General features: G+C 41.1%; 1 protein-coding gene across 2 annotated transcripts in view; it reads left to right on the forward strand.

Annotated features, from left to right (window-relative positions):
- Nucleotides 1-21,410, forward strand: part of LOC106589364 (glutamate receptor ionotropic, delta-1) — a 455,232-nt gene that overhangs the window by 392,611 nt on the left and 41,211 nt on the right. For both annotated transcript variants that reach the window (XM_014179240.3, XM_014179241.3), the window contains exons 9-12: nt 11,265-11,366; nt 11,543-11,740; nt 11,912-12,248; nt 16,851-16,989. In XM_014179240.3, coding sequence (XP_014034715.1) covers nt 11,265-11,366; nt 11,543-11,740; nt 11,912-12,248; nt 16,851-16,989 — 776 coding nt within the window. The remainder of the gene's footprint in view (nt 1-11,264; nt 11,367-11,542; nt 11,741-11,911; nt 12,249-16,850; nt 16,990-21,410) is intronic.

Genomic DNA, 21,410 nt, shown 5'->3' on the forward strand with positions numbered 1-21,410 from the left:
TGGGCCGGTCTCCACCACTTTCCAACAAACTAGGCTATTACCCCCTGAGAAGAGATGAATATATTTATCTAACTTAATCCTGCCTCTGGTATGGATTCTAATAGTCCTATTTCTGTTGTTTGACATCCGTCACGTAACCTTAGAAGTGTGGAGCGGTAAACACACAAAGGTATAAACCGGTGACCAAGTGGTTACATACACTGAGAGATTTTTAATGTTTTGTCACATGTTCCAAGCGGAAAATGTCTGTTTGGTTTCTTAATATTTTGCTCATCTTTGATTTTTCACATTCTCTTGATCTCAATCTCCATCTCCATCTGTACCTGTCGGCGCCTCTACCATGCTATTTATCACAAAGAAAACGTTTCGCTCCGATGAAATGTCTCCATAGATTAGACCTAAATAGAGATTGAAATGTAAGTCCCTATTTCTGTCTGTTCACTTCTCTCCCTTTTGGCCACTCAATGCATCCCAAACAGGGTTGACATTTCTCGCTTTGCTACCAGTTTCTTATTTTTCGACTGTTCTATTTCTGACCTACCCTTCTATTTCTCACCTACAGTTTTATTTTATATCCTCTTCTACCCTGCAGTATAACGTTTCAGGCTTTGAGCTCGGCACTACTGTCGTTGAGTGTAAATAAACACCCAAAACCTCTGTATTTGCTTAATACGAACCATTATTCGAATATATGATGTGTCATGATGCATGTTGTTTACACCAATACGTGTTCACACATACACATATACTGAGTGTACAAATCATTGGGAACACGTTCCTGATATTGAGTTGCACCCCCTTTTGCCCCTCAGAACAGCCTCAACTCATTGGGACATGGACTAAAAGGTGTAGAAATTGTTTCACAGGGATGTTGGCCCATGTTGACTCCAATGCATCCCACAGTTGTGTCAAGTTGGCTGGATGTCCTTTGGGTGGTGGACCATACTTGATACACATGGGAAACTGTTGCGCAGTTCATGAAACACTCAAACCAGTGTGCCTGGCACCTACTGCCATACCCCATTCAAAGGCACTTAAATTGTCTTGCCATTTCACCCTTTGAATTGTCTCAAGGCTTAAAAATCATTATTTAACCTGTCTCCTCCCTTTCAACTACACTGTTGAAGGGGATTTAACAAGTGACATCAATAAGGGATCCTAGCTTTCACCTGGATTGTCCTGGTCAGTCTATGTCATGGAAAGAGCAGGTGTTCCTAATGATTTGTACACTCTGTGTATATGTTTAGTAATCCCCAGCATTAAACCCAAGTGTTAAAGTTCAAGCTCACCGCAGTTGAGTGCAGGAAGGAAGGTAGGTGAAAGCCTCAGTAAGTGTTAACCATGAATTAGAAGCATTAGAATAGTGGATGTGTCACGATGCACATTGTTTACAACAGTACATGTTTACACATACAGCTTCTGCTTACCCAGGCTTAGTAATCCCCAGTACTTGGCCCAAGCATTGCAAGACCTTGCTAAAAATGGAAACGTCACTCCAACATTCTCTCCTTACCGTCATTAACCTTTCGGGATTGTGACTAGGCCATTAGGGCAGTAGACTAAGAGGGGTTAATGAGCTGACTACTAATAATTAGCCTAATATATCTTCTTTTAAAGTCATGACACTCACTACCAATGCATTCTCTATTCCCTACGTAACGTGCAATAACGCTTATCCCTTTATTACAGTCGGATTCAAAAACTGAGCCATATATTCAGAAGAATAACGATGATTCTATACGAGGATTAGCACCACTGTAATGAAAAACCAAGCGCATAGAGGGTAGGAAACGAGAAAAAAAAAGACATCGAACCAGATCGCTCTTCAATTCTATTTAGCAGTCAATGGGTGTTTCTCAATATGCATACTATCATGCTCCACACTCTCATGCTCCAAGTGCATTCTCCGAGGACGTTCTCTTGAGTACGTTGCTGTGAGGAGGAGAGTGTGGCGAACGCATAAACCATTTCATTTGAGAAACACCAGCACTCCCCCTACTGTTTTACCTCATGCTGCATGTCCCCATTCACTGAACCTTATTCCAGCCAGGACAGTGGCAACAATAGAGACAAAATAAAATATACACAAAGCAAACGTTTAATTGCATAATTATCAGCTAGATATTATCACGTTTCAGGAGAAGACCCAGATGCAGACAGTGTCGAAGTAACACAAGTTTATTACTAGAACAGGGCAAAATGACAGGTCAAGGGCAGGCAGAGGTCAGTAATTAGAGTACATAAGGTACAGAACGGCAGGCAGTCTCGGGGTCAGGGCAGGCAGAGGTCAATAATCCAGGGTGGTGTGACAAGGTACAGAATGGCAGGCAGGGTCAGGGCAGGCAGAATGGTCAAAACCGGGGAAAACTAGAAAACAGGAACTAGAAAAATACATGAGCAAGGGGAAAACGCTGGTAGGCTTGATGAACAAAATGAAATGGCAACAGACAGAGAACACAGGTATGAATACACTGGGGATAATGGGGAAGATGGGTGACACCTGGAGGGGGGTGGAGACAAGCACAAAGACAGGTGAAACAGATCAGGGTGTGACAGATATATGTGAATTGTGATCTAGCTAGCTAGCCAGCTAGCTAGCTAGTTATACAGGCAAAAATAATCTACAACAGTCTCGCTCCAGCTCAAGAAAATGTTTGTCATTTTTACGTGGCTGCATCATATTTCTTTGCATACTTTCCGTTGAAGCTTGCATGGATGCATGCTTCAAAATATGTACAAATGGAGTATGCATTCGAGAAGTGTCCTCCGTGTTCCGTTTCGCATACTTTGATTTGGACTCATACTCCGACCCTCCCGTGCTCCGATTTGCATGCTCCGAGCACGGTAGTATGCATTTTTGAGAAACAGACAATATTTATCTGTTGAAAAATTAAGCCATGATGTCACTGGTAGGCTAACAGCGCGAGTCAAGTATTGCGTGCAGCCAAAGTGATTTTATCTTTAGTGCTGCAAGTATCATTCACATCACGCAACTACGTGCTTTGAAGCGACTAGGCTAGCAGGTACAATGCAGTGTGGTGTACTAGAGCTGTATGAGGCAGATAGGTCGGTGTTGCCTTTTGTCTGCATTGTGGGGAGTCCCTACTGGGAGAGATAGTACAAAACAACATGGCTCAGCCACAGAGCAAGAGTGGATTCCACCGGTGGTTCTAGGCCTGTTGATTAGATCTCAACCAGGACAGAGAGGTGTAATCTCCGTTCGTTTGACACAGCGATAACGTTTTTGATTGGGGTTAAAGGAAAGGGGGAGAAAGTGATGGGAGGCACAAGTGTGTTAGACGGTCTCTGTACATAGGTGTCTTGGATTTTCAATGGCGAAACGGAGATAGGGATCCATCAGTGGGCTATTTCAAATATGAAAAGGGCTTATCGCCTTGTAGCACAGCTTTGATAAGATTTACAGGGATCCTGCTGGCTCTGAAGCCAGATAGGCTTGTTACAGTGGCAGCTCTGCCCACCAACAACCAAAACATACAGGTAGATGTGCATCTCTTTTCTGGAGCAGAGCTGAATTACACAGTCATTTGGAACATAATGGGATTTGACTGAATAGAAGTCGTTCTGAAATGAGTGCATTTCAAAGGAGAAGAAAAAGCAGGGCTTTCGTGATCATTTAAATCTCTAACAATAACAATTTGCTATTCAGAAATCCCAAGTAATATATGCAAAATAATGACATGGGGATATTGTTGATTTTGCTTTTCACTGTTAGTCCCTAATAATATTTTGTGATTTCTTGATGAGTTGAGCTAGGTCTGAAAATGTGAAAAATAAACGAGAGCCTGATAATTAGTTTAAATTCAATGTAATAGATGTGATATTGAATATCTCTGATAAATTTAAATCTGCAACAATTGGTGCTGCGGTAATTAGAGAAAAATAAACAGCGCACCTAAGCCACATCTATTGATGGTGGCAGTATTGTTATTTTTCCTCCCCCGCCTGCATTTAAATGAACAAAGCACCACCAGCGTTCTAATAATTTCAATTCTTGCCACACGCTAATTACACTTAGTTGCAATGCTTTTCTTTGAACTGTCTCCAGAGATTTCACTTCCTGGGGAGACTCAAAGATCAGAGACAGTATAATAATGAAATACACAGGAGAGGATTCAACACGAATACACCATTTCATCAACAGTATATTCTTTGTATTCTCAGAGTAGTTTCTGTATGCTTTCCAAAGAAGTGGAGAGTGGAGTTGATGTTCCTCTTTAAGCCTATACTTTCTATAGCTAGAAATTAAGGTGCCCTGCCTGATTACATTGTTAGAGAAGGCTGGGGGTTTATGAACATTGATGGAAGAGAACATCAATTAAATGGTTGTGCTTTTCTCTCTCCGCCTAGACTCAGAGCATGACTGAGTTGAGCCACATTGGACCTGATGATGCACACTTAAGCAGCGCTGCCACATGGCTAAGGGAAGCATTTAATCATTCACTACCGGTTAGTTTCTTGTAAACAAACATAGTATGACCAACACTTACTTAGCCTGTCTATTTCCATTAACTATTAATTAAAAATCGAGTGATTTTCTGTCTTCTAACAATTCAAATATATTCATAACTCCCCCTTTCGTTTTATGAAATCGTTTTACACATTCATCCAGACTATCTTCTCTGTCATAGCAGTAATCCATCAAAACCTCAATGTAATTTTGATCATCCGGGAAAAATTGGCCAGCGGGTGTGTGATACATTGACGTGGGGTTCAGCTATCCTGACAGATAGTCACACCAGTATCCTCTCAGCCTCGAGCAGTTTTTAGATCATTTCTGTGAAAGGACATGTATTCGGAACGGGCACAGCAGGTGTGAAGTGGAGGCAAGCGGGGCATTTAGCTCCGTCGCCCACTCAAAGCAACGTCACAGTTGACTGAGAGTCCTGACGTTTTTAGAAAGGGAAGAGGGATGGAAGCGCATGCTTGGCGATGCATAGACACACCATTGAGCTGTCCACCTTGAGAACAGGATGCGCTTCCATCCCTCAGAGCCTAGTTCCTATCTAGGTTTCTTCCTAGGTTCCTGCCTTTCTAGGGAGTTTTTCCTAGCCACATTATAAGTACTTCATGACAACTTCTGATTTAAAAAGGGCTTTACATTTGATTGATTGATTGATTGATTGATTGATTGTCTGGGCTGTATGTCTGAGCAGGCTGCTGATCAGAAAGTGTTCCCTGTGGACTAGGGTAGCAGTCTAAAGGCGTCAGCATGCTTCAGTTCGGTAAATGACATCAAAGACTTTATTGAAGAATCCCTACTGTTGACCAATCACCAACGAAGGGGCATAAACTTCGGGTTCCAAACTTCGGCTTGTCTCCAGAAAAAAATGTGTGTGCCCGAACAACCAAAAAAATCGAAGTCCAAAACAAACAAAAGCATCACAATGTCGTCATAATATATGCACAAACTCTACCGAACTGTTTCGGCTTGGAAGCATGCGGACGCCTTAAGCCGCTGCCTCCAGATCACATATCAGCATGCGTTCCAGTCCAGCCCATTGTTAATTTAGCACACTCTCCTTTATATTTCCTATCAACCTCTGTCCTATCCAATAAAACTAAAAATATGTGAGTAGTGGGACTCCCCCATTCCTTTAAAAGGAAAAGAAAAAGAAAACAGAGCGCTCCCATACAATAGGAGGATATGGGACTTCCTGTAGAACAGGAAATAGTACTCTCATGGCCATACTGAGAGTCAGTGGTGTCAAGTACAATGCTAGGGGCTAATGATGACCATTGACCACTAAGCAATTGGCACTGGAAAAGCTAGCGGAACTGACTTTCATCTTAAAACATAAGGGTACATTATGAAATGATATTCTGTCCTTTACACATTTCTGAGATTCTAGATTATGTGCACAGAGTTCATCAGGATTTCTGTTCAAACAGCTGTTAGAACCCTAGCCTCTCTAGGGTATGTGGGACGAAATCGCGCCAGTGGAATCCCGTGGTGCGATATTCAAATACCTTAGAAATGCTATTACTTCAATTTCTCAAACATATGACTATTTTACACCATTTTAAAGACTCTCTTTAATCTAACCACACTGTCCGATTTCAAAAAGGCTTTACAACGAAAGCAAAACATTAGATTATGTCAGCAGAGTACCCAGCCAGAAATAATCAGACACCCATTTTTCAAGCTAGCATATAATGTCACATAAACCCAAACCACAGCTAAATGCAGCACTAACCTTTGATGATCTTCATCAGATGACACTCCTAGGACATTATGTTATACAATACATGCATGTTTTGTTCAATCAAGTTCATATTTATATCAAAAACCAGCTTTTTACATTAGCATGTGACGTTCAGAACTAGCATACCCACCGCAAACTTCCGGTGAATTTACTAAATTACTCACGATAAACGTTCACAAAAAACATAACAATTATTTAAAGAATTATAGATACAGAACTCCTTTATGCAATCGCTATGTCCGATTTTAAAATAGCTTTTCGGCAAAAGCACATTTTGCAATATTCTGAGTAGATAGCTCGCCATCACGGGCTAGCTATTTTGACACCCACCAAGTTTGGCCCTCACCAAATTCAGATTTACTATAAGAAAAATTGGTTTACCTTTGCTGTTCTTCGTCAGAATGCACTCCCAGGCCTTCTACTTCAATAACAAATGTTGGTTTGGTTCAAAATAATCCATAGTTATGTTCAAATATCCTCTGTTTTGTTCGTGCGTTCAAGACACTATCCGAAGGGTGACAAAAAAATTCTAAATATTCCATTACCGTACTTCGAAGCATGTCAACCGCTGTTTAAAATCAATTTTTATATGATTTTTTTCGTAAAAAAGCGATAATATTCCGACCGGGAAACCCTGTTTTCGTTCAAAGACGAAAAAATTAAAACATGGTGTCGGCTCGTGCACGCGCCCCCAGTCTCATTGTTCTCTGATCGACCACTATCCAAATGCGCTACTGTTTTTCAGCCTGGGACACCAGAGTCATCATTCACCGTTCTGCCGCCTTCTGAGAGCCTATGGGAGCCGTAGGAAGTGTCACATTACAGCAGAGATCCTCAGCTTTCAATAAAGAGAGTGTAGAAGGCCAAGAAATGGTCAGAGAGGGCACTTCCTGTAAGGAATCTTCTCAGGTTTTTGCCTGCCATATGAGTTCTGTTATACAGACACCATTCAAACAGTTTTAGAAACGTTAGGGTGTTTTCTATCCAAATCAAACAATTATATGCATATTCTAGTTTCTGGGCAGTAGTAATAATCAGATTAAATCGGGTACGTTTTTTATCCGGCCGTGCAAATACTGCCCCCTACCCTAGAGAGGCTAGAGTTTGACACGACATCACAGTTGAGTTACCTTCCCGAGGCAGAAACCATGGTCCATTCATGTGCAGGATTGACATGTACCCGGGTCGATAAAGATTATAAAGTTCAACATGGTGGGTCACAATGAAAGCCATATATGAAACTCCATTGAAAAGTAACCCATGCGATCGGATTTGATGATTTATGCTGCTTCCTCACTACTGTTACTATGAGGCCTTCATTGTGGTTGAGGCCTGACTTTGAGTCTGGGGTTGTAGTAGATATTGACTTTATGCTGTGAGACTGCCACGGGTTTAAAGCAGTAGGCTTCAGAGCCACTGATTTCTCTATGATTTTCTATAGGTGTTTTGCTATTTCTGTCTACTGAGATCCATGTATTTGTTCTTCAAGAAAACTTACTTCCTTTGATGAATACGTTGCAGTTTGCAATGTGACTGCAGGGCATACAGTGCCAATAACACATTTGTAAAGTGAATCACTCAAAATGTGATACACTTTAAAAAGGCAGCTGATTTAGTGTATCATTTTCCCTGTGCCTCTGGCTTGGAAAGTAATTGTTTCAATTAATTAAAGAAAGAAATTAATCATAATCACAGAGGTACAGTAGTAGGCTATAGTTTCATTAGTTGACATAGTAGTTTCGACATCTTAAGTATGGTTTTAACAATTCCATGGTGTTTGGTACTGCTGTAGGCCCTAAATGTACATAAATCCCTAATGACTTAGAGATCAGCAAGAGGACAGCTGTGAATATCTGCATCGGAAAAATGGTCTTCTCTCTGAACTCAGGCTGCTCATAGGGAAGCAATATTTTCCTAGTTAGCCTTTCTTTATATGCCTGTGGGGCTACAGTAGCTCAGGCACATTCATCCTGCTGAAAAGGAGTACATTAGTATGTGAAGAAAGCATAGAACCCTTTACATTTAAGATGGTTACCATGATGATACACACACACATGGCGATGTTTTCACTGACTGGTGAAATTGTTGGCAATATACACTCACCTGCTAGTTTATTAGGTACACCCATCTAGTACCAGGTCGAACCCCCTCTTCACCTCCAGAACAGCCTGAATTATTCCCATCCGTGACAAGGATCAACGAGTCGTGCGTTCCGAGATGTCGTTCTGCTTGTTAGCTTGCACGATTCTTGCCATTCTCCTTCGACCTCTCTCATCAACGAGCTGTTTTCGCCCAAAGGACTGCTGCTGACTGGATGTTTTTTGTTTGTAGCACCATTCTAGGTAAACCCTAGACACAGTCATACGTGAAAAGCCCAGGTGGGCAGCCGTTTCTGAGGTACTGGATCCGTTGCGCCTGGTACCGATGATCATTCCACGCTCAAAATTGCTTAGGTCACTCGTTTTGCCCATTCTAACTGAATGCCTCGATGCCTGTCTGCTTGCTTTATTGAAGAAGCCACGGCCACATGTATGTAGGAGCGATACATTTTTGTGAACGGGGTGGTGTAGCTAATAAACTGTAAATATTGTGCTGTAATATACACTGAGTGTACAAAACATTAAGAAAAACCTTCCTAATATTGAGTTGCCACCCCTTTTGGCCTCAGAAAAGCCTCCATTTGTCTGGGCATGGACTCTAAAAGGTGTTGAAAGTGTTCCACAGGAATACTGGCCAATGTTGCTTCCAATGCTTCCCACAATTGTGTCAAGTTGGCTGGATGTCCTTTGGGTGGTGGAGCATGCTTGATACAGTGTACAGCAGTGTTCCTGGCAGCTACTACCATAACCCCTTCAAAAGGCACTTAAATATTTTGCCTTGCCCATTCACCCTCTGAATGGCATACATACACAATCCAGGTCTCAATTGTTTCAAGGCTTAAAAATCCTTCTTGAACCTGTCTCCCCCTCTTCATCTACACTGATTGAAGTGGATTAAAGTGACATTGACATGGGATCATAGCTTTCACCTGGATTCCTCTGGTCAGCCTATGTAATTGATGTCAATGTGTTGTACACTGGGTGTAGTTCAGTAAACATCTGTAGAGTGACTGCATGCATAGGGCTTATAACTGAGTGTATGTGTCACGTCCTGACCATAGAAGCTTTTATTTTCTATGGTAGAGTAGGTCAGGGCGTGACGGGGTTGTCTAGTTTAGATTTTCTATGTTGTCATGTTCTTGTTTCTGTATTTCTATGTTTTTTGGGGGGGATAATCTCCAATTAGAGGTCATTGTTGTCTCTAATTGGAGATCATACTTAAGTAGTTGTTTTTCCCACCTGGGTTTGTGGGAGATTGTATTTTGAGTAAGTGTATGTTGCACCGCTTCGTCACGGTTTGTTGTGTTGTTTATGAGTTTATTTGTATGTCTTGCATAGTTTGACAGTTGAAATAAAATGTGGAACAGTACACACGCTGCGCTTTGGTCCCATTCTTCAGACAGCCGTGACAGTGTGTGTGTTTGTATCTCCCTATGCTTGTTTACGTTTGTGTACTGCATGCCTCTATGCTTGGTAGTCCTGTAAAATAACAATTATCCTACGTGGTACGTTTAATAACGTAATAATGACGTTAGGCTGAAGATTAAGTTGGAAATGAACTGTTATTAAATCTGAGGGTTAATCTTCGAAATCAGGTCATGTGTAAGCATTCTTTCAAATGAAAGTGAACCGTTTTATTGTGTTTATTGATTTTTGAATGTGTGTCACATCATTGTGTGAAATTGTTCATAAAATGATATGAGTTTAATCAGCTGTTATTGCTGTGGCAATGGGTCACACACACATTCACGCATACAAACACACACACACACACACACACACACACACACACACACACACACACACACACACACACACACACACACACACACACACACACACACACACACACACACACACACACACGCACAACCTGTGAATGGACCTCTTAGTACTGTAGGTAAGCCATGATAAGATAATCTGGTATCCATGACACACATACACCGAGTGTACAAAACATTAAGAACTCTGCTCTTTCCATGACATAGACTGACCAGGTAAATCCAGGTGAAAGCTATGATCCCTTATTGATGTCACTTGTTAAATCCACTTCAATCAGTGAAGATGAAGGGGAAGAGACAGGTTAAATAATGATTTTTAAGCCTTGAGACAATTGAGAGATGGATTGCGTATGTGTGCCATTCAGAGGGTGAATTGGCAAGACAAAAGATTTGTGTTTGAACGGTGTATGGTAGTAGGTGCCAACTCAATATCAGGAAGGTGTTCCTAATGTTTGGTATACCCATTGTATGGAGGTGGTCTGTTCAGATTCAACTGACCGAACGGTTTGACCAGTGAGCCCAATCCTCTCTGTTTGTGTTTAATTTCAGCCAGAGGACTTGTCCACCTGGCCATGCTGTCAGAAACACAAATGTCATATCAAGTAATCAATGAAGCAGCCTTGTCGGTGGACTGCAGTAGGCCACCTGAGCAAAGCAGATTTCTCACCAGGATCAAACATGGTTGTAGGACACACACCACACACACACACACTGTAGCGTAGATCAAGAGAGGGAAATATGTTTATTTAATTTTTTCTTCTTTAACTTTGAACTATAACTCTGTGCATTAGCATGGCTCTACCTCAGTCAGCTGTTACCAAGGTAACCGTTTTTTCCTCCTTCTATCACTCACCGGCCAAATTCAAAAAACATGTAAATGTATGAAATTAGTAGTCGACGATGCCCTTTTCATATTACAAAATTAATTACTGTGGAGTCTTTAAGAGGCTTCAATATCAGCTTTTCTTTGGTTGGCATATCAAAAGGTGTCTGGTGGAGATGGATTTTGGTGGGTAATTCTGTGTGATTGACAGCCTGAAAGATAGAACTAGGCCATGGAGAGATTGCTCTCTTTTCTGAGAAAAACATAATTGAACACTTGCTATCGACACACATTTATGAAAGTCTCGATCACTCTGTCTCTCTCTTCTCTCTCTTAGCTGGCTACGTGGGACTCAGTCCATGGTCTGAATGGGAGCTTGAAGGAGAGTCGCATTGAGAACGGCATGCAAGGAGTGACGGTCAAAGTAGTAACACTACTGGTAAGGAACAACTTGTGACTGTGTTACCACCCATGTGCTGTGAATTGTGAACATGATCTGTGGGGTTCCGCATGTGTGGAACACTGCTGCTGAAAACATAAGTATCTGATTCAGCACATGCACCTGAATTCATGTTGTAAACTTTTAGATGTGATATTGTGTTTGATTTGGTATAGGAGGATCCCTTCGTCATGGTGGCTGAGAACATCCTTGGTCAACCCAAGCGGTACAAAGGCTTCTCCATCGACGTGCTCGACGCCTTGGCCAAGATCCTGGGCTTCAAGTATGAGATCTACCAGGTGGCCGACAGCAAGTACGGCTCGCAGCTGCCTAATGGCTCCTGGAATGGAATGATCGGGGAGCTTATAAACAAAGTAAGGCTTTCTATATGGCCCGTGTAACCTTCCAACCTGCCATATTACCCTCAGGGAAAGAATGCCATTTGAGACCACTAACCAACACAGTTTCAACATGGTTTCAGTCCCAACTCATCCCTGACTGACCGGGGGACGTTTGCTATAATTCTTCTCTGTCTGTCCCCGTAGAGAGCTGACCTGGCCGTGTCAGCCATTACCATCACTCCAGAACGGGAGAGTGCGGTGGACTTCAGTAAGCGCTACATGGACTACTCTGTGGGGATCTTGCTGAGGAAACCAGAGGAGAAGATCAACATCTTCTCACTGTTCGCTCCGTTTGACCTGGCCGTGTGGGGGTGTATCGCTGCAGCCATCCCCGTGGTGGGAGTTCTCATCTTCCTGCTAAGCAGGATGCAGTCACTGAGGACCCAGAATCCTCCAGGGCCACACCAGCAGCCCGCCACACAGGCGTCCAACTCCCTGTACAGTGCTATCTGGATAGTCTATGGAGCCTTTGTACAGCAAGGTAGGACTTACAACTCTCCTATATACTCATTTAGCTTTTATCTAAGGCAACATAGGCTATTTTATAGTAGAAAACGAATGATGTAATTTGTATGCATCAAATATTTAATGGGAAACATAAAATGTTAATGTGCTTGTACTGTATGTGTTATTTGTGGGCAACATTTAAAAATGCATGATTCATTCAAAATATCCTGTGACTATTTATGAACTAATTATCATAAGATGTTTCTACTTTCTAATGCACGGATAAACATCTAAGCCGATTTAGGTAATGAAAGTGATCCTATGCATTACAATGCCATCCATAAAGTTGCATATAGGGTGAAAAAGTCCACACAGCTGTTTCTGAACCTATGTTGCTGTCTCATACATGTCACACACATTTGTACAGTAGAGTTCTCATTGGACCTGAACATTTGAGCTCGGTCCAACTCAAGCCCGGTGAGCTGAAGCCCGAACCCAGGCCCGGTACATCATCACAGAAATTAAATGAGCCCGAACACCAAAAAAAATTACAGATTTCTAGAACACAGTATATTGATTTAAACTGGTGTTGAGAATAATGCGGCGGAGGTGGGCGGCAGCGGAGTGAGGAGACGAGGAGAAAGCCCTTGGGCCAAGAAAAAGCGCAGAGTGGAAAACTCTTAGTTATGATTGACTGAATTACGAACATATTGGTATGAAGTAAACTTATGCAATTGAAGGCATTTATCAAATTCTTGCTTATACTGAAACTCCCCAAGTCATATCCAACCGTAATACTAATTTAAAGCAAGTCATGTGTGGTCACCTAGATTATGATTTCAGCACCGTTTTGATTGGGACAGCACCGCCGCGCTGCTTTGAGACAAGTGGTGGACTTGTCTTGATAAATCAATCAATGTCCGATTTTTTTTCACTGGATCTCCGTTTGGATATTTGTTAAGAATTAGGTTGGGAAATGTTAGCGTAAGTTGAGGTGAGTGCTCATGATCATCTTTATTCTAGTTTGCTCATATATTAGCTGATCAGAACATAATGCTATCATGTTATGTAGTTTAACAAGTGGATTTTGCACTTCAGTCGCGTAGTAGGCTGTCCAACTCTCAACCGAAAGCCTCTGACTTGTCTGATAATCAATCAATGTGATTTTGTTTTACTGAATCTCCGTCTGTATATTTGGTTAATTGATTTCCGGCTGTGCAAGTGAAGGTGGTAGCTGATTTATTTGTTTGCTCATCTATCACTGATCAGAAGCATATAGCATGAAATAATGTAGCGTAAATCAAGTGTCTTATTTTGCTATTGACTCCTGTATTAGCCTTAATTTATCCACCATCGAGCTGTAAGAGCGCGTCCTGTTTTATCTGTCTTAACGTAACTTAGCCTACTTCAATATAATCAATCAATCATTACATCATTACACAGCACGAGTCATTCATAACTTTAAATACAATCAAGTATTTTTATTTTGAAATGAAATAAAGAAGCCTTGAAAAATTAAGCAATAAATAAATAACTACATTTTCTGCCAAGCATCCATTTGAATAAATTACTCAAAAGCCCTGTGTTTTGAATGCAAGTTTGATTAGGAAAACAATTGGATCAGTTAAGGGTCTACTTTTGATAGTTTACAAGGTCCAGCAAGGCACATTAGCAAGACAGTCATAGGGTGTATTTTGTTAGGGTGTACCGGGGTTAACAGATGCCATTGGAATATGGGCTTCTCCTGATACTGAGATGCGCTGCATGTCATGGTCTTGTGCATCATCATTCTCCCGAGTGCACTCCACCCTATTCATATCGCAATTGGAAAAACTGAAAAAAATCTGAAAAGAAAGTTTGTCATGGCCACAGATTTCTCTGGCCCAGCCAATATTGGAATCCTGGCGCCTCTAGTGGCTGCTGCAGCTGAGAGAGAGACGGAGTAGGCGTAAAGGACACACAGTATTTTTCTTAACACAGCACGGCAAGCCCGAAACCGACCCGATTCAATTCACAGAATTTGAGGCCGGCCAGGTCTTATAAGTGAATTGATTCCTAATCAAACATGCTTTAAAAAAACAAGCCCGGGCCGGGCCGTCGGGTTCCGTCAGGTTCAGGCTGAGAACTCTAGTATACAGTCCATGTAACATAGTGATTGCATTTCAAGCTTGTTAAGCTCACAAGAGCACAGTTAAGGTGCCTTTGAATGAAGAAAAGATAGGATATGTTGGTTGGAATCCAAGACTGGCAAAAGGACTAAATGAGTGTGTCAGCAAGTCCTGTTGAACCCCCAGCTTCATCTATTACCTCCTGGCGGAGAGCCCATTGAACCCTTTTAAGCCTCTGTCCTGTTGGTCCTTCGCTACTGGACACTATTTCAAGTGGACACTTTTTACTGTATGGGAAAACAATGGTTCGTTATAACCCCATTTTTCCTTGAAAGTTATGGAACCTTTTTTTTGTGAACAATTGTTTTTCATTGGGTCGCATACCTCTGGCGGCCCTACCCTATCACCAACCCATAATATATATTTAAAAAATGTATTAAAAAAAGGTTTTAAATCAAATTAAAATAAACCACACGCACTTCACTAGAATACACACAGCGAAGTCATTTGCTAAAATAACACCATCAAGTAAGCATTTTACATCACACACCTACATCATATCCAACAGTTTAGAGATTTCTGAGGCGCCTGCTTTCCATGTTTCCAAAATGCTAGGACTGGCTTTATTCATACGGGCAGTGCATAACTCCAACATAATAACGTCCTGAAAGTATGCTAGCCATTTCCTCATACTGTATGAAGGTCATGTGATGGCAACCAGCGCTGAACAACATTTTTTTTGGCAGCAGTCAACCCAGCCAGCCAAACTTTTCACTGTTTCTCATTCACCTGCATACCTGTATCATCATTAAGCAACAGCGGAATTGGTTCAAGGGTTACAGTTTCATCAATCATGTCAGAGAGAATATACAAGACTTTCCTCCAAAACTCATAAACCTCAGGACAATCCCATATCATATTTTTTGTATGTAGCAAGTGTATTGAGGTTAGGTCACAGTATGGGCTTTGAGCCTGTTTTGCATAAAATCATACAAATTGTTTCCAGTACGATCTATGACAAAGTTTAAAATTAATTAATTTATGTTTTGGGTTCATTGATGAGTGAAATATATTTTCCCAGACATTCTCCCAATCAATACTTTTATTAGTTATTTTTTTTAATTTAACCTTTATTTTACTAGGCAAGTCAGTTAAGAACAAATTCTTATTTCCAATGACGGCCTACCCCAGCCAAACCCTAACCCGGATGACGCTGGGCCAATTGTGCGTGGCCCTATGGGAATCCCAATCACAGCCAGTTGTGATACAGCCTGGAATCGAACCAGGGTCTGTAGTGATGACTCTAGCACTGAGATGCAGTAGCTTCATCACCACGCTGTCCCCTCCCCTCCAACAGCCTCATCATAGACAGCCAAATAATATACCCATGTTTTAACCATTGAAAGATCTTTCTGCTATAGTAGTTGAAGATGAGAAGAAATAGCAGACAAAAAACCTCTGGACGGGAACGTAAAAATCCACGTCATGTAAGTCCACCATTACACTTCTGTTGTTGTAACACCTCAAACCTTATCTTTGGATGTTGGCCATTCCAAAAGGTATTTACGCATATGTTTATCAATCATTCCCCAATAGCCTACTGGTGGAGTGAGTGGGATCATCATGCTCAGGAAACTAATATGTGGCAACACATTCATCTTTATGACAGCGACACTAGTTTGTAAAGAAGCAAGCAACTTCTCCCAAACGGTTAAATCTCGTTCAACCTCCTTGAAAATATTCTCATAATTAAACTTCACCAGACCACGCAGAGATGTTTGTAAACTAATACCCAAATAAGGGAACTGTGTTTTCATAGGAATTGTTGCGGGAATGGAAACTTTCTTGGCCGCTTCATTAAGCAACATTAATGCTGATTTTGTCCAATTTATCTTATACCCAGACAGCAATTTGAATTCTTCGAATGTGGATAATAACGATTAAATAGAATTCTGATATGTGACACATATAGGAGAATATCATCCGCATATATAGTGATATGATATGAGAGGAAGATTTAAATTCGTATAGGCTACGCAATTACATTCTGCCTTAGATGTAGTGCTAAAGGCTCTAGCGACAGAATTAATATCGTTTGGGATAGGCCGTCCCCTTGTCTACATCCTCCAAAAATAGGGAACGGACGTGAGTGTATACCATTAGTAGACACCGTACCAACAGGGTTAGCATGTTGCACATGAATCATATCGGTAAAATTATTTCCCAAACCAAATTTCTTCAAGTTATGGAGCCTTTGAAGTTGATCACTCTTGCATGATCTGGATTTGGTCCAGATATTCTGTTTTCTTAGTACAGTATATTGTCAAGCAAATGTGTTATGGGACGGTGAACAGACCTCAACCATTCACCAATCCTTATTAACCTTTCCTGTCACAGCATTTTCTATATACATCCACCCACGTTACCAGCTACTTGTTCCTCCTCAACCTATTAGAAACCTCATAACTGTAGATGCTCTATCTTCCACCCAGTCGGGATATTGACATGTCCTTTCTCTCCCTCTATAGGAGGGGACAGTGTGGTGAGCTCTGTGGCCCTGAGGATTGTCATGGGCAGCTGGTGGCTCTTCACCCTCATCGTATGTTCCTCCTACACGGCCAACCTGGCAGCCTACCTCACCGTCTCCCGCATGGACAACAACGTACGGTAGGTCACTCCTCGCCACTCTCCACACCATGACTCAATTTGATCCCCTCCTGCATTAAAGTGTCAAGGTATTGTTAACCCGGGTGATCAAATCATGAATGACGACTTTGGCTCTCCCCGCTGTGGGACTGGCTAATGTTCTGTCTTCACTAAGGGACTAGAAAGAACATCCAGAGGGGAGTTCATTGGCTTTTGTTGTCGGCAGTACATAGAGTAAGGTTTTCACAACAGTGCTGTCAGTCAGTGTTTTATGGGGGTCAAGCATTGTGAGTGGTCAGTGTAGTATGCACTGTAAAACAGTAGATGTTCGTAAAGCCTCACAACAGACTATTATGAATCTAGGGTGTTATGTTGAATGAAGAAAAACTTTCTGTTGAATTTCCAATCTACTTACAGGTATATTAGGGATGTGAACGTTTAAAAGTTTAAACGAAAATGGAAGCGTTAATGTTAAGACAAAATCCTTAATCAATGTTTATTTTATTTTATTTGTTATTAAAATCACAGTACAGTTTTCAGAAAACTACCAGTAACAGTTCCCGTTCATCATTATAAAGAGAAAATACAAATTAAACTTATACTTAATGCAACAACGCGTTAGGTTTAATGCTTCTTTATTAACCAGAGCTGTAATGCAGAGCATTCATCCTGTAGCAACATGGGCGGCAGAACATATAGTACAGTACATCTCCACAGTGTCATCCACAAAATGTTTCACTGAACATGACTTGACATGTCTAATGCATTATTGCAGTGTTCGGTAGCATCTAATACAGCATCTTCCTTCTGAAGGTGATATTCCACAACGCTGGCATATGCCAACTGTTTGAAATGCCAGACAAACATCATGGCATCGTCCAGTAGAATCCATGTTTAATAATGATGTGCCTACATTGCCATCCTGCTCACAAATACACAGACACATGTACACATGGAGGCATGAGGTTGGATCTTTCAAGATTACCATCCCATCTTTGTTTGCCTTCGGATCTGCAAATGTTATCCGCCGCTTATCCCCGCACAATGTATATTTGCTCGGGCACTGTGGCTTTGATGTCCGATTGTATGTGATTATGCTGATGTTGTGCAAATGGTGTGTGAAAAAGAGTGCCACCGTGTAGTGGTCTCCGAAATGGTTAGGTGAGACAGCCACATATTGCACTCGTAGTAACTCCATTTTTCCTCAGTATAGTAGTTAACAGCAAAGTCTGTGGTACTAGGAAAAGACAAGTGCAAGCTTTTATGTTTGCGGGGGGGGGGGGCGGCATAAGAGTGTGATGCTTATTTAAGATAATCTTTGAAGATGTTTTCAGAACATTGTTTCTGTCTGTATTCTTGGTACACTATGTTACAGAGACAGAGCTCTAGCCATTCTGTTGATGCTGCTGTTGGGAGAGGCTCTTTATTTATAGCCATTCTGATCATTCATCCTACTCCTGTCAGTGGAAACCATGGCTGAATCAGACACTGGGCTCTTGCAACTGTCGCTGTGGATTTATGTCAACCTGACCCAGAGTTAGTGGAAAGGGTAGGTAGTGGTTGTGGATAGCTAGTGGAACGGGTAGATACTGGAAACAGTGCCAATCATAAGTATTCACCTCCCATGGATTACTTCAGATTTTATTGTGTTACAAAGTGGGACTAAAATGTAGTAAAATTTGTACTTTTTTGTCAACAATCTACAGAAAATACTCTGTAATGTCAAAGTGTCAGGAAACTTATAAGATTCATGAAAAATAAAACACTAATATACTTTGATTAGATAGGTGTTCACCCGCCTGAGTCAATATTTAGAAACACAGTGGTTACAGCTGTGTTCTTGGGTAAGTCTCTAAAAGCTTTGCACACCTTGATTGTGCAATATTTGCCCGTTATTCTTTTCAAAATTCTTCAAACTCTGTCAAGGGATCATGGTAGACAGCAATTTTCAAGTCTCGCCATAGATTTTCAAGCAGATTTATGTCAAAACTGTAACTTGGCCACTCAGAAACATTCACTATCTTCTTCGCAAGCAACTTGGCCTTGTGTTGTAGGTTATTGTCCTGCTGAAAAGTGAATTCCTCTCGCAGTGTCTGGTGTAAAGCAGACTGAAGCAGGTTTTCCTCCAGGATTTTGCCTGTGCGTACCTCAATCCTGTTTCTTTTTATCCTGAACAACTCCCCAGTCTTTGCCGATGTTAAGCATACCGATACCATGATGCAGACACCACATGCTTGAAAATAAGGAGGTAGTTGCTTAGTCATGTGTTGTGTTGGATTTTCCCAAAACATGAGGCTTTGCATTTAGACCAAAAAGTCTATTCCTTTGCCGTGATTGCCGTGATCCCCCCCCCCCCCCCCCCAGTATTACTTTAGTGCCTTGTTACATACATGATGCATGTTTTGGAATATTTTTGTTCTGTACATTTGTATTCTTCTATTCACTCTGTCAATTAGGTCATTAATGTGTCGCTATCCACAGTGTTCCATCCTCAGTGTTCTCCCATAACAGCCATTGGCCTCATGTGCGACATCCTAAAAGCAGTTTCCTTCCTGTCCTGCACTTCAGTTCAGATGGACAACTGTATCTTTGATGTGTCTTGACGGTTTATTCCATCATCCACAGCATAATTATTATCTTTATCATGCTTATAGAGATATTCAATGTCAGATTTTTTTTTATTGTTACCCATCTACCAATCACTGGCCTATATGAAGCTTTCAGAATGCTACCTATTCTTTGTAGTTGAATCTGTGCTTGAAATGCAATACTTGACTGAGAGACCTTACTGATGTATGTATGGGGGACAGAGGAAGGGGTAGTCATTCAAAAATCAGGTCAACCCCTATTATTTTACACAGAGTGAGTCCATGTATCTTATTACAGTATGTGATTTGTTAAGTCAAATGTTACTCCTGAACTAATTTAGGCTTGCCTAAGCAAATGGGGGTAAATACTTACGCAACAACTTTATTTTAGTTATTTAATTTGTATTCATTTGTAGAAGGTTGTAGAATTTTCTTGTCACTGAGTATTTTGTGTCGATCAATTCTAAAACAATCACAATTGAGTATATTTCAATCCCACTTTGTAACTTAACACAATCTGAAGGGGGGCTGAATACTTATGATACCCACTGTGTATATTGGAAAGGACATTGGACGCATGATTCCCATCCCACACCTATGAGCCTCTTTCTGAAGGTTCTCCCGTTGCACTTTTTAGATTAGAAGCTACAGTACAACCAGTGGAAGCTTTTACCAGGTGTTAATAGTGATGCATGTGCATTAGCCTGTGGCATCATGAGTAGTCCCATGAGTTGCTCCTTTGCACCCCAGTAGCTCTACTTGCACATTCATCTTCGGCACATCAATCACTCCAGTGTTTAAATTGGTATATTGTAATTACTTCAACCACCATGGCCTATTTATTGCCTTTACCTCCCTTATCTTACCTCCTTTGCACACACTGTAGATAGACTTTTTCTACTGTATTATTGACTGCATGTTTGTTTATTCCATGTGTAACTCTGTGTTGTTGTATGTGTCGAACTGCTTTGCTTTATTTTTGTCCAGGTCGCAGTTGTAAATGAGAACTTGTTCTCAACTAGCCTACCTGGTTAAATAAAGGTGAAATAAAAAATAAATAAAAAGCCCCCACTCATGTAAAAACACACGTGTGCATTCACGTTCACACACTAACGCAGCGTTTGAGAGTGTGTGAATTTAGTGTCATATGTCATTTGAGAGGTTTTGTACTCCAAACTTTGAGTAATGGTTTAATCAATTAATGACTTTAGATTTTGTTGTCCATTTATTGAAACAAGTGCTCGTAAGTTCTGTGAAGTGGGTGCAATATATTTGAGAAGGTGTCAAGTGACAGAGGCAAAAGATAAAACAAGAACATTTTAGGCATCCAAAAACCAAAAGCTGGTGAGGCATCGAAGTCATAATTATCTTTTCATCCTGATTTTTGCAGCTTTGTTCTCTCTGTTCCCTCTTATCCTTGATCAGTGGATTATGTAGATCTAACCAACCTTGTTCAAACCTCATTTGTATTCGCAACCCAGGCAGCCACCACAAAGATGCTCACAATGTCCAGTGGGTAATTTGTCTGGCAGCCCACAGTGTATTTCTTATTCACATTTTGAATACATGTGTTGAGAATGCAAAACATTTAACTGAATAATTGATTGATTTTAAAGTAACCTCTAATGGGGAGAGAGAGAAGGGGGGGGGGTTGATTGCTTCAATTTTTACCATGGGAAGATGCTTGGCAAACAACAAATAACTCCTGTACATGTACTAGTACAGTGCAAATGTGCTGTACACTCAGCGGCCAGTTTATTAGGTACACGCATCTAGTAATGGGTCAGCCCGTTCCATCTCATCCCAAAGATGCTCTATTGGGTTAGTTCAGCAACAATGTTCAGATACGCTATG

The sequence above is a fragment of the Salmo salar genome, chromosome 28 (assembly GCF_965601325.2).
Source record: "Salmo salar chromosome 28, fSalSal1, whole genome shotgun sequence".
Classification (NCBI taxonomy): domain Eukaryota; kingdom Metazoa; phylum Chordata; class Actinopteri; order Salmoniformes; family Salmonidae; genus Salmo; species Salmo salar.